This window comes from Podarcis raffonei, chromosome 10 (genome assembly GCF_027172205.1).
Source record: "Podarcis raffonei isolate rPodRaf1 chromosome 10, rPodRaf1.pri, whole genome shotgun sequence".
NCBI classification, from domain to species: Eukaryota; Metazoa; Chordata; class Lepidosauria; order Squamata; family Lacertidae; genus Podarcis; species Podarcis raffonei.
This window is the reverse complement of record NC_070611.1, coordinates 33265676-33279104: the sequence shown is the minus strand read 5'-3', so window position 1 is coordinate 33279104 and position 13429 is coordinate 33265676. Positions and strand designations below refer to the sequence as shown.

Genomic DNA, 13429 nt, shown 5'->3' with positions numbered 1-13429 from the left:
TTTGTACTCTCCTGTCACCAGAGGTTTAAGTTTGTACACCCACCTGCAGCCTACAATCTTTGCCCCCTCAGGCGCTGCTACTGGTGTAAAAACCTTGTGCTCATTCAGAGAGGACATCTCTTCCTCCATTGCCTGCTCCCAGAGCTCTGCCTCCTCTTTTGGTAACTTTAACACCTCCTGAAAACTCTTGGGCTCTGCAATTACACTAAATACATTTGCAGTATCTGGAGAAAAACGCACCGGAGGCACTCCTTTGTTTTGTCTTTTAGATCTTCTGGGAGAAAATTTTTCTTCTGACCCACTTTCCTCCTCAGAACTACGACCTCTCTTTTGTTGCTTAACAACTGGTCTTTGGGCAACTCCACTTTCTTGAGAGCTCTTATCTGAACTTTCCTCCCCCTCAGACTCTGATTCTCTATGTTTACCTTCAGAGTCATGAAGCTCCTGGGAAGGTTCAAACCAAACCTCAGTATTGGCATGTAGTCTCTCCCAGCCACTATGTTCACAAAAATTGGCATTCCTGGAGATCACAATGCCATTTGTCCCTTCAGCAAAGCGGAAACCTTTTCCCAGCTCCTGGTAACCCACAAACACTAACTGTTTAGTCTTAGGATCTCCCTTCTTCCTCATTTGTTTTGGAATTAACACCCAGGCTTTTGATCCAAACACATGCAAATGGTCAATTTTGGGTTTTTTCTGAAACAATTTAAAGTACGGGGTTGTACCTATTGTTTGATGAAAGAGCCTATTTTGGAGATAACACGCGGTGAGCATGCTCTCCCCCCAATAAGACATGGGCAAATCAGCATCATCAAGCATGGCAAACATCATATTTTGTAAAGATCTGTTTTTTCGCTCTGCAACGCCATTCTCCTCTGGGGGAAAAGCGTTCGTTTTTCTATGCCCAATGCCACGCTTTTGTAACCAATCTCTAAAAGCATTTGACATAAATTCGCCACCTCTGTCCGTCTGAATCCTTCTGAGTTTAGTGGACAGAAATCTTTCCACAGATGCCACCCAGCCTTTAAACTTAGTGAACACGTCACCCTTATTCTTCATGGGAAAAACCCAAGAATAACGTGTGGCGTCATCCACAATTGTTAGTGAAAAACGCGATCCACCCCTGCTTACAGCAAATGGACCAATTACGTCCATGTGAACCAGCTGTAGCGGTGACTCACTAACTCTGTCACTTCTGGGGTAAGAGACTCTGTGGGTTTTAACCTTTTTACAAACATTACAATCAAGGTACTTGTTACAACTCTTTAAATCACCCCCATCAGCCAATTCAGACATTTTTAGTACACTTTTCCAGCAAGCATGCCCCATTTTCCTATGCAATAAGTGCACACAGTTGTCATGTATAGCTTTGTTATTCACTGCAGGCTGAGATTTACTGACTACTGCTGCAACTTGAGATCCTGCTTTAAGCCAAAACAAGCCTCCCTCTGACTTAGCAGTGCCTAAAATCTCACCAGCCTTCTTAATAATGCAACTGTCTCCTTCAAAATGCACTTTAAACCCAGCTTTTAGCAAACAATCTACAGACATCAGATTGCTCCTTAATGACGGCACACAAAGTACATTTTGCAGGCATTCATGAAGACAAGGAACAAAAACTGTACCCCCCGAAATCACTTCGGAAGTACTTCCGTCTGCTAGAGCCACCTGGCTGCGCTGTGCTGAGTTCTTGGAAACAAACAATTCATCTGAATTTACGATGTGCCGAGACGCTCCCGAATCGACCACCCAGACAGCTTGTTTCTCATCAGCAATCTTGACCTCGGCGGTCACCAGTTGAGCCGACTGTTTTCGTTTGAAGAATTTCTTTTTACGCTGCTGCTGCTGCTGCTGCTGATCTCGTCTCTGCTTCTGCACCGGCAACTGAGACTTGACCAACTCAGGACATTGCCGTTTTAGATGCGCTGAAGACCCACATCGAAAACAACGCCTAACAGCAAACGCAGACTCCTCACCGGCACGCTGCTCTTGCTTCACCCCTGGCACGGCATGAGAACTCCTTCCAAACCGCCCGCCTGTAGAAGCCTCTGCAGCCAACGACCTTTCTTGCCTCTTCTGCCATTCTTCAATCAAACGCCCAGTAACGTAACTGATTGATAAATCACGCTCCTGTATGCCTTCTAGAGACAAAACTAAATTATCCCAGCTTTCCGGGAGAGAACTCAAAATAATAGCCACCTTCTCCTGCTGGTCTAATGCACAGTCTCCTTCCTGTAGCGCAGCAAACTTTAACTGTAAACTGTGTAGGTGTTCCTGCATTGTAACCCCAGGCTGTAACATTGCCTTGTACAATGCCTTGCGAATGAACAGCTTGGAAACCGCTGTCTCACGCACATGGAGTTCTTTAAGTGCTTGCCACACACCTCTAGCTGTCTTGATTCCCCTCACATACGGCAACTGGGAATCTTCCAGCCCCAAGACAATTGTGGCCCTTGCTCTTTGGTCTTTATCGAGGTCATCATCAGGCTTCGCAGGAAACTTACTCACCACTTGCCAGAGACGATCCCTCTGCAGCACTGCCTGCATGCGTTCCGACCACAGCAAGTAATTGGAGTCATTCAGACGCTCAAAAGCCATCTGAACTGGTTGTGAGGCCATCTTGAGAGCGATGTCCCTGGAACCCGGAACCAGCTACTCACAACCACCGAGAGAGAAAACAGGAACCACAGCACCCAGCACTCACACGCTGCAGCTGTTGTCCTTGTGTCCACTGCGTCACCAGCTCACCACAGTCAGGAACCAGCCAGTGTCCATCTGCTGCACCAACAGGAACAACAACTTCTGGAACTACTGGAACCAACGCCGTTGATGCTGACACCACCGCAACTCAGGCTGGCAGCACAATGCCCATAACCTCATGGAACTTTGAAGTGTCAGGCATAGCTCTAATGGCTTTAGCCCAAACGTAGCAGAGTTTTCCTGCACAGCGAAGAAGCTAGTTGAGGTGGAAATGACTAGTCAGCTAGACTCAGAATAACTATTTACAGGATTTATTAAAAGGAAAAAATAAAACCAGCAGAGTTTCTGCATACAAAACAAAGCAAAATAAATCCTTTCTTTCTCTCTCTCTCTCTTAACCACACACAGCACTCCTACTCCTAACACACCCCACATCACACTGTGCTAGCAATCCCTAGATAACAGAGTTGAGTGCTGGTCGTTAACCAATCAGAGTAAGTAGTTTCTAGGTCAAGCTGACCTTGGCTTTCTGCCAAGAGTAAATTGACACTGCCTTGAGTTAATTGTGTGAAGCCAGAATCTGTAAGTTTCCCATGAGAACCAATTAACAGAAACTCAACAGAAACGCGGAGCCCACACTTTCCCCCCACTTCCATGACAGCCTGGTTTCCCTCGGAAGGAGAGCAATGAGCCACAGCTTTCCCTTTGCATGGCAAAACCAGAAGCCAGTGTGACAACTAAAATAAGAACTCAATATGATAAACAGATGAGAAGTGAGTGGGGGTACTTGGGGGAATATTTACAGAAATATGACTTAAAATATAAATTCCAGGTAACTTTGTGACCAACAGCTGACAAGATTAAAGACATGAAAGCGTGGAAAATAAAGTGAAAAAAATAATGTACATGCAGCCAAACAAGATGTAAAAAGAACGGTCATGGAATGCTGGGTGGGAAGTCAAAAAGAACTACTGTATAAGAATGGGGAAAGGTGTAAATGAAAAACATAATCATCATCATCAGTGGTAAGTTGTTCTGAGCTGTCATACATACCCAAGTAACTGCAAAATCCACTATCTAGCAAGCGAAGTAAAGTACTCAGATGAATTAGCTGTGTCTTCATACCCTGCATTTGCTCTTCAAAATTCTGGTGCTGAATGGGAAACAAATTGAAACAGCATCTAGAATATTTTTATTCTACATGAGGGCCAAGGTGAGTATTAAATCAAAACAAATATATAATAACAAAACTAAACATTAATGTGATTTTGGTCCTGTTGGGATGCTAACAGCATTCCATGCAGCTCGCTTTCAAGATCAGATATGATTTGATAATTTTAATTTATTGAATTAAGCAAATTAGAATAATTTGGAGTCCAATGAGACTGGACACCTTCATCTGCCCCACCTGCAATAAAATAGGTCTCTCTCATATTGGTCTCCACAGTCACAGCAGGCACTGTAATTCTTCAACAGTTTGACTTTACCCCCTGAAGGCACACTCTTCCATTGTCTCTCGAGACAGATAGATGCCAAGAATAATTATTATTTACCTACCCTTCACCCTTAGGTCCCAGGGCAGGTTACAACATTGAAACATAGCATTATCTTTATAATTATGGAAAATACATCTCTTGCTTATATATCTGCTGCTACGCTGCAAGAGAAATGCTACATAAATTGCTAACAAAAGTTTAATGATAAACAGAAGTTACAGAAATAAGTTACACTGAAACAGTAATTGAAGTTAACAACAGGAATGAAGATGAAAAGACTTACCATTTGATCCATGTACAATGCAAAGCACCAAAAGGCATCAACTTCATTCTCCATCACATATAAAATCGGAGAAAGCAGGTCACTCATTCCCTGAACATAGCCTTGCATTAGAGAGAGAGAGAGAGAGGACTGTTGATATGTGGCAAACTGTACCCAAAAGATTGAAAAGTAACTGCTGTATTTAGTTTCTCCCATCCTCTTCCTAAATTACCATATTTTTCCATGTATAAGACGAGGTGTTTGTTTTTTAAGCAAAAATAGGTTTAAAATTGGGGCTCGTCATATACACAGGTAGTGCTGAGGGGTGTTTTCTTAATTTGGAGTTCCCCAAAATAGGGGGCGTCTTATACATGAGGGGCATCTTATACATGGAAAAATATGGTATTTGTTCAAATAAGCATACGAGCAATGGAAACTTTTTGATACATTTATTTGATTTCCAAAATCAGGAGTACACAAGTACCGAAACTAAACAAGTTTGTTGCAGGTCCCACGTGTTGCAACCAAGGATAAAACACATAATTAATTTGGGCATCTAAGACAGAATGTACATCAAGTCTTCTCTGAAGGGTAATTACAATAAGTTACACTAGATCAGATACAGTAGTACACATACATAAGTAGAATCCTACTTACCCAAATCAAAGTCATACATACAATAGGTCATCAAAATGTCATGAAGCAATATCAACCCAGGGTTATCTTGACCTTCATAAAACTTGTTTGTTCGGTCTGTTCTGTTTACATCTTTTTCTGAAAAACAGCACACAGATTTAATACATTTTCAAAACAGCTTCTGCTAAGCCTATATCTAAAAAATGCAGGATGCTCTTCAAATTTCCAATTTCTCAAACACTGTGCTGAGCTTTGAAGTGCCTAGTAAAGACAACTAAATTCAGAGGGTGTCATTTAAAATGCATTAAAGCAGCTTTTAAGAGTATTTAAGACAAATTCTTCCTGTCTCAAATAAGATGATTTCTTATAAGCAGATTTCCAAACACTTAGAAAATGGTATACTTTTTATAGAAACCTCCTGATTAAAATGTAAAACATTTTCATTGAATTAACACACGGCAGAGTCTATTTGAGATATGTTAAATGTAAAACGTCACTCAAATGTACTAGATATGTGGTGTTACATTAAATTTAATGGTGAGGAGTTGATATGTAATCAAGCCTTTAAGGTTTAATTGCTTGGTTTAGCATGAGAATGTTTTATTAGGACACTCCATTTCCCCATGTTTCTTTAATTGCTACAGGAGTTAGTTTATCTCAGGGGTCGGCAAATTTTTGTGGCTTGGGCCAGTTCACGGTCCTGCAGTGTGGCCACACACATGCGCAAACACTATTTCCAGCGCTCCTTCTGGCGCGGAGGAGGCATGTGCAGCTTTCGAGTGGCTGCAGGAACTTCCATTCCTGGCCACCGTTGCGGAAGGCGGTCCCCTCTGCTCCGTGCCTGTTTAGCACAGCTCACAGAAGCTGAGCAAGCGAGCGGCGGGGGTCGTTGGGCTGGTTAAACGACCCCCATGGGCCGCTTGAGGCCCATGGGCCTTGGGTTGCCGACCCCTGGTTTATCTGCTTAGTCTCTGAGCATATACTGTATAGTTTTATGCTACTGTAACATTCCACACACTATTAGAATCTGGTTAAAATGCATTGACTAAGCTTCTTGTGTGAATCAAACCTAGCTATGCTTTACCAAACCGCAGAAGCAAGTGAAGACACAGAGAGGATCTTGAAGCCATTTTGCTCCTCTCTTGCCTTTTGTACTGCTGCACTGTGCTGAGCTAAACCAGGACTTTAGAGTTTGTGGTTAAGTGAGTGTGCTCAACCATGAGTCCTGCCTTAGACTACATGCTAAGCCTAACCCTGGTTTAGCTCAGCAAAAAGGACTGGGCAGGAGCAAAGTACCCTACTGTGCAAACTATAAGATCATTATAGTAAAGCTACGGGAGAATAAAGCTTCTTGTCTACATTCAACTCTGACACTTCTAATACGTTTTGTGTTGTATTAAAAGGCAAAAAATAAAAAAGCCTTCAAATGCCAATAGCAAGGACATTAGCTATTTCTTCCCTCAAACGTATATCTCCAAGCTCAATTTTAGTATTCTGAATGTGTGTCTGCTTTCAGTAGCAAAATACATGATTGTCAGTAGGAGCTAAAGGAAAGAAATTTGGAAAAGCAGCAAGAAGGAAAAAGGTTAGATGCTCCTCCCTTTTTGCTGCTTTTAAACTAAAAATATTACTCTGCTTCTTACACTGGTGTGACTGCATGCCTGCTGTGATGCACATTAAACATACAACTTAGCTTTCTGGTTTCAAACTTTCCCTCTTGCCTTTAAGAGTTATTGCTAATGTTATAAAGCATTTAAAATGTTTGCTGTTGCTAGTTAGAGCAGAGAATAATGAAGTTTGATGTTAGTTTTAGTTTATAACAGGCTACTAAAGCATATGGTCAGCAACCTATAGAAACTTATTTAAAGTGAAATCAAGTTCAGCACACACTCAGCTTTCATTTATTTCAGTCAGCAGCAAAATAAAATTGCATCAACTACAAGGATCAGAAAAGAAATGGCTGCACAGCATGCATGCTGACTTCAAGAGGAAATTAAAAACATTCCTGTTTATCCAGGCCTTTGGTGACTAAAATACACTGTTTCATGGCAGCCCTGAGATCACTCGTTGAAAGAATGGTGAGTTTGTTTGTTTGGCTCATTTTTATTCATTATTAATCCTTTTATTATATTTGTCTTCTGTTCACAGTGGAGGACATGGAAGAGAAAGAAGCCATGAATCCTAACACACTGAACCTAACAGGTCATAATTTTGTTACAGAAACAATGTCTAACAAACATGGTGGATAACTGAGGTCACCTCAATTTTTTAAAAAAGGAGTAAAAGTTTATCACTAACATATCTCTTTGCCTTCTATGTTTCTTAAAATTACCTATAAGACTTCTGTAGTCCCTCAATCTATAGTTTCTTTTTTCTTGTTCTTCACTGACAGATTTCCACTGAAGCTTCATCCTGAAATACTCATCTCTGAAGAAAAAATGATAGTAGTAATGATATTCGTAAGCAGTTGTCTTGCAAGTATGCAAAGTTTACTCCACATTATGACATTGTTTTAAGGGAGCCGTACTTACATTTTCCTTTTCTGTATATTTGTTCTTTCTTCCCTAGTACTGTGCCAAGGGTAATAACCCAAAAGAAACTTCCAAACTTCCTTTCTCAAAGCATGACAAAGGCCCTAAGCAGAACATAATAAAATAGCAATGGCAACATCAGGTGCTTTATAAGAACAACTCTATTCAAATCCTGTAGCTGTGCAGAAGCTAACATTACCTAATTTTATTGCTACTGTTTCCTACGTTTGATTTCCTCTGGTCATTATATTTTTTTGGGGGGTGGGGTTCTTTCCCCTGCTGTGAAATCACCTAGTTTCTTCAACTTCTTTTTAGGATGCTCATTAAGACCTAACCTTTTATGTTTGTTTCCCCACCTTAATATTTTTCTGCATTATGTTTATAAACGTAGCACTGAAAAAACTGAAGTTATCAACCTGGAGGTTAATTAAATTACATGTTTTTCCGCATCACCCCCCTTTCTAAGCTCCCTACCTCCTTCCCTCTCATATCACATCTTATTAAAATGCAGATTCATAGGTCTTTAGACAGAAACTTACATTTTCTAACTTTATCTGAAAGCTTTAAGTGTAAATACTGAAACCATTTATCTTTTAAAGCCATTACTCCAAAATATCTATAACAGGTTAAATTGAAGTCACTGTGGGAAGGCAAATCTTAAAACATTACAAATAATTTCCAACAAGTTCTAAAGGTAGTTCTATTTGGCTTTACCTAGAGCCATCTAGAAAAGATTTAGGCAAGTGGCACTGTGCACAAGGATGTAATGTCTAGGTGTTGCTGGACTCCAACTCCCATCAGCCCCAGGCAGCATGGTCAAGAAAGAGGAGAGCTGTACTCCTACAGCACCCTGAGGGTCATGAGTTCCCCATCTCAGCCTTAGGGCAAACTCCTTCAAGACACCCATGTTCTATCAATGGCTATGGAGTAAAAAGCTAAGGCCATAGTGGACTTCATTTAAACCTTAAACTAAGGCTAGAACATCCTCATTTCTGTCCTAAAAGATTTGCATTCTTTATTTGCTAAATTCTTATTTATGTATTGTTCACTCCAACGTATTTTCACATAACTCTGCCTTATTCAGTATCGGCCACTCAAGGACCAGTCCTGCAATTGGCAGTATCGACACACATGAAAAGTACTGAGCTTCTCCAAACACGGCATTAGAAATCCACGGCGTGAAATCACTGCTTTCAAAACAGAACTTAAAGGGTTTATATAACAAGCATGGCTAGCTGTGTGGTTGGACTAAAACTCCTATCATCCATGATTATGGGCCATGCTGGCTGGGGTGGGTGAGGGTCGGGATCCAACAACTTCTGGAGGAATACAGGTTAGCTACCCCTGATTTGATGGTCAGCTGCTTCGGAGTATTGCTATTTGCATGAGTCAGAATTTCAGTTAACCTTTTCTGGAGGGATAACCAAATACATGTACCTGCTAGCTACTGTCCTAGCAATAAGGAATCAAATACCGTATTGGCCAGAATATAAGCCACACTTTTTTTTGCAAATTCCGACTGTGAAAAGTTAAAGTGCGGCTTAAATTCGTAACCTTACAAAAATTGGCTTTTATGATATCGCTGCTGAAACAGACATACGGTATAACGGAACAGGTGTGAGTGCCTGTGGAATTTTAAGAGAGCGGCTTATATTTGGGTATTGTCTTTTTTTCCTTTTCCCTCTTGAATTTTAAAGGTGCAGCTTATATTTGGGTACGGCTTATATTTGGGCAAATATGGTACAATTTTTAAAGAGATATTCTAAGATATTACCCCTCTGAATATCATTTGTTTCATGGAGTCAGCATTTAAGATTCTCCCTTCAGAATCCATATTCTTAGTCCATTCTTCAACCGACACTGGTTGTCTTCTGTTCACTTCGGGTCGCTTTCCTAAATCAATCTAAAATATGCACCAGAAAAGCTGTTAAATTATTACCAATCCACTAATTTGTATCTTAAAACCACCCTCGCTATCAAGAATGCTTACTCGTGTAATGACTTCAAATCCTGGTTCTTCCTGTTGATTTATTTTCAAGCCTGGTATAGCATCGCTAAAGAAGTCTGCCATTTCTGAGGGAGGCCGCTGCTGAGTTGCGGGGTCACTTCCTCGTAAACTATCAAATATATAGTTGGTCACTTTCGAAAATCTTCCCATTGTTGCTGTGTAAGGATCAGTCTTCAGTTTCTGAGAACAGCACAGGGGTAAACAAATTCTGAAATGGCTCACACAAATTTTTTTTTGGGGGGGGGGGGAATTCTGATAGTACGACATTAATTTTCAAAAGCAAGCTGCCCAAAGAGTAATAACTGATACAAGTTGTGTCCAAAAGGCTACAGGAAGCTGAAAAAAATGCATCTCCAAAATAATGCATTACAGCCTCTTTCACCAGTTCAGTGTTCCCACTGGGAAGAAGGGCATGATACTGATAAGGACATTTTAAAAATAAATCAAATACATACTTCATTTTGTACAGAAAACATAGCAAAGAAAAATAAGGATCTGCCAGCATGAAAATTCCCAGGTTTGAAATTTAGTTTCCTTCAAGAATTGGGCATTTAAAAATCTTGAATATTAAACTGAATATTAAACAAATAGGAAATCACACAAACCTCTAATAAACCATATGCTGGTTCATCAAGGAGATTTTCAAAGGACTGTGAAATACTCTGGCAGTTCACAAGAATTCTCTTGTCCTGTGGAGATCTGTGAACAAAAAGAAACTATTTTCCCTTCTAGAATCAGAGTCTTTCTTTTGGGAAATTCAACAATATAGCCATCACATTTGAGAAAAGTGAATTCATTGTGCAATATTTTAAGAGGATTATATGTGTGCATGTGCACACAGAAATATACGGAAAGAAGACATCACTATTAAAAAAGTTGAAAGTATTTGATTGCCACCTCAGGCTTATTCAGGAAATTAGCTGGTTGGATTCACTATTACTAGCTTCTGAAACAAAACACCATTACATTTATTCATTGTTACCTGGAACACCTACCACCTATTCTGTTATTAAAGATAAGACTTTTAATAAATGCTATCGCTTCCCAGTGCTGGCATGGAAGGATGCAGCATTTGTGCCAGAGGATATGAAATTCAACAACAGATTGCATCTTAAAGTCAGAAGAGGCGATATAATCAGTCTTGATGACACGGCTGTTAATAAACCAGAACTGAGGTTTGCTAATACAGCCCAAAAAGCAAAGGTTGTGATGCGTCATACTTAGCTAACCCATCAGAATAAGAAAACCTCTTAAAGATACTTCCATTTTAATTAAACTCATCCTGAGTAATATTCACAATAAATTAGCATCCCTTTATTTGCTATGAGCAGTTATTTACGATATTGTACCAAGGAAATATTTTTCAAGTAATATTAAACTGAATTCAGAGTCTTTAAAAAGAAACTTTGAAATCCTACTTACTCTCTTGTATACTTCAATTCTCTAATTAGGCATTACTTGCTTGAAACTAAAAAAAGCTTCTGTCAGATTTGAGTGCCAACTAGAAAATGCCTACTCATTTAGAGTATATTTTTAAGAGAAGTTAGACGATATCCAGTCATGGTCTGGGACTAAATACAAGATGTAGGAAACAATCTCAGTCAGTCAGATATTTATTGTTAGTAGCCAATGGCCTAGGTTTGTATTTGTTCAGGGCATCACAGAAATTCCCTCTTCCCCTCAAACCACTCACTAGTTGGTACTGTAATCTTAGGTTTATATACTACTGGAGAGCTTATCGTAGGTGAATTGTTTATTACCAGTCTCCAAAAGAAATTATTTATTCCCTATTACCTGGATCACTCATTTTGATCCAGCAGAGCCAACAGAGAAATATCATTGAAGAGATTAGTCCTGAAAGCAGGAAGGGTCAGATCTAGGAGATGCAAGTGGTAAGAGAGGGAAGACTTTAGGGGCCTGGTCAATTGCAAATTCAAGCCTAGTGCAGCTACAGGGCTGCAGTGACTTCTCTATAGGATATTTTTACAATAAGGATGTTTTGTTTACAGAAGCCTGGCCACCAGCATCTGGAGAAGTGAACTAAGCTGCCATTCTTGGAAAACTAAGAAGCGCTGCATTTGGATTTCCTTGCAGCTTTTCTGCTAGCTACAGCCACTTGGCAGAGGGAGAAAGAATGCTGGGGTGTTCTATTTTGCATCCCACCTTCTCCCTACTGTAGACAGCCAGCAGAAGGAGAATTTAGTATTTCAGGAGATTCTGTACCTGCCACTACTTTCTTCCATATGTAGTGTTACCTGCTTGCTATAGCTTGGGCTGTCATCTTAAAATCATCTATGTATGAGTTTCTGTGCAAAATGTCAACTAAAAATGCACCTTTTACCCTAGCTTTTGACACTTGGGGTGTATATTTTTAATATTGTAACCTGCTCAGGGACGTTAGGGTGAAGGGCAGATAATAAATAAATAAATAAATGCATCCTGTAGTAACATCACAGGTTCTTCGCAGAGTTGTGCTTGATAATTACAATTTAGTATTTCTTTTTAAAATCACAACTTGAGCCTATTGATGGGTTTAAAAACTATGACTAGAAGCATTATTTATTCACTGGCTGGCTTAAAAAAAAAAGTTGATCAATTCATTATGATGGCTATGCAAACAGTAAAGCTAGAATAACTGACCAAATAGACTCCTCACAATGAATACTTACTCACAGAGCACCACATATTTTCTAAGGGAATGAATCAATAAGGCGCTGTCTCCATGATGGAAGTGAAGAGCTGGGAGGACAACATCATCCTTTAAGCAGAATACCAAATAGGACCATCCCATTCCTTCTTTGTTTTGCTTAATGGACTTTAGATCTGCTAAGCTGAACAGGAAGGACCACTTGTTCTCTCCATTTGTGTGAACAGCAGCATCTAATGGGGAAAAAGTATGTTATTTTCTTGATCTAAAGCCAATATGCAATGCATAGCACTGGAATATATGAAAACTACTTCCAAGAATAAGTGCACTTAACATCATGGTAGCACACATTTCATCCAATCCTTCAGTGTGGCTAGCTCCACCACTATTTGTGGTGGTATGCCTTCAGAAAGCACCAGGCTTATTCTCTGGTGAAAGAATTTAAAGTGGGAAGGCTAAGAAAATCCCCTGCCCAAGATCTTGGGGAATCATGTCCATTACTCTCTATCTCAATGGACAGGGATGGAGCAATGGTCTGACAGTAAAACACAGTTGATATATTCCTATGTAACTTGACTAGGATCTGCAAATTCTGAAGTATTTATTCATTCAACGCTTCTCGCCGAACCAATAGCACATACCCTATCAAAGACATACAGTAAGAACTGTCATTAGAAAAGCACCGGCACTAATTTAGTTTGTATTATAACATTAACACCCAAAAGACAAAAAAGAAGAAGTATGCTACATGCACAGCTGGCTCTGGAGCCAACGGAGAATTCCCAGGTAAGTTCCACCCTCTATTGTGTGGGCAGGGCGGTCCTCCCCTTACCTGGCCAAATCTCCTGGCAACGCCTCCCCAGCCGGGATAGGATAACTGGCAGAGACCTCCAGGTGTCCGGCTGGGGGGGAGGCGAAGCCAGGCTGTACTGCCAGGTGCCGCATAGGTCCAGGGGGGTTGCGCGCGACCACACAAAAGGTGCCCCCCATTTGATGTGGGGAGCGGTCATTACCTGCTACAGATGGAATATTTTCAGAGTGCATTATTTTACACAAATTCACCCCGCTTCAGAGCATTAAAGCCCACCTTTCCACCACAGACAGGTGATGAGTACTATCAGATGAGAGGAGCTCCACAAGCACAGCAAA

General features: G+C 40.5%; 1 protein-coding gene across 3 annotated transcripts in view; it reads right to left on the bottom strand.

Moving 5' to 3' along the window:
- TBC1D15 (TBC1 domain family member 15) overlaps positions 1-13429 on the bottom strand; it is a 29081-nt gene that overhangs the window by 8191 nt on the left and 7461 nt on the right. For all 3 annotated transcript variants that reach the window (XM_053405095.1, XM_053405097.1, XM_053405096.1), the window contains 9 exons: positions 12303-12513; positions 10239-10332; positions 9616-9813; positions 9400-9528; positions 7626-7729; positions 7427-7521; positions 5116-5232; positions 4480-4580; positions 3754-3853 (listed from right to left, as the gene is read on the bottom strand). In XM_053405095.1, the coding sequence (XP_053261070.1) occupies positions 3754-3853; positions 4480-4580; positions 5116-5232; positions 7427-7521; positions 7626-7729; positions 9400-9528; positions 9616-9813; positions 10239-10332; positions 12303-12513 (1149 nt within the window). The remainder of the gene's footprint in view (positions 1-3753; positions 3854-4479; positions 4581-5115; positions 5233-7426; positions 7522-7625; positions 7730-9399; positions 9529-9615; positions 9814-10238; positions 10333-12302; positions 12514-13429) is intronic.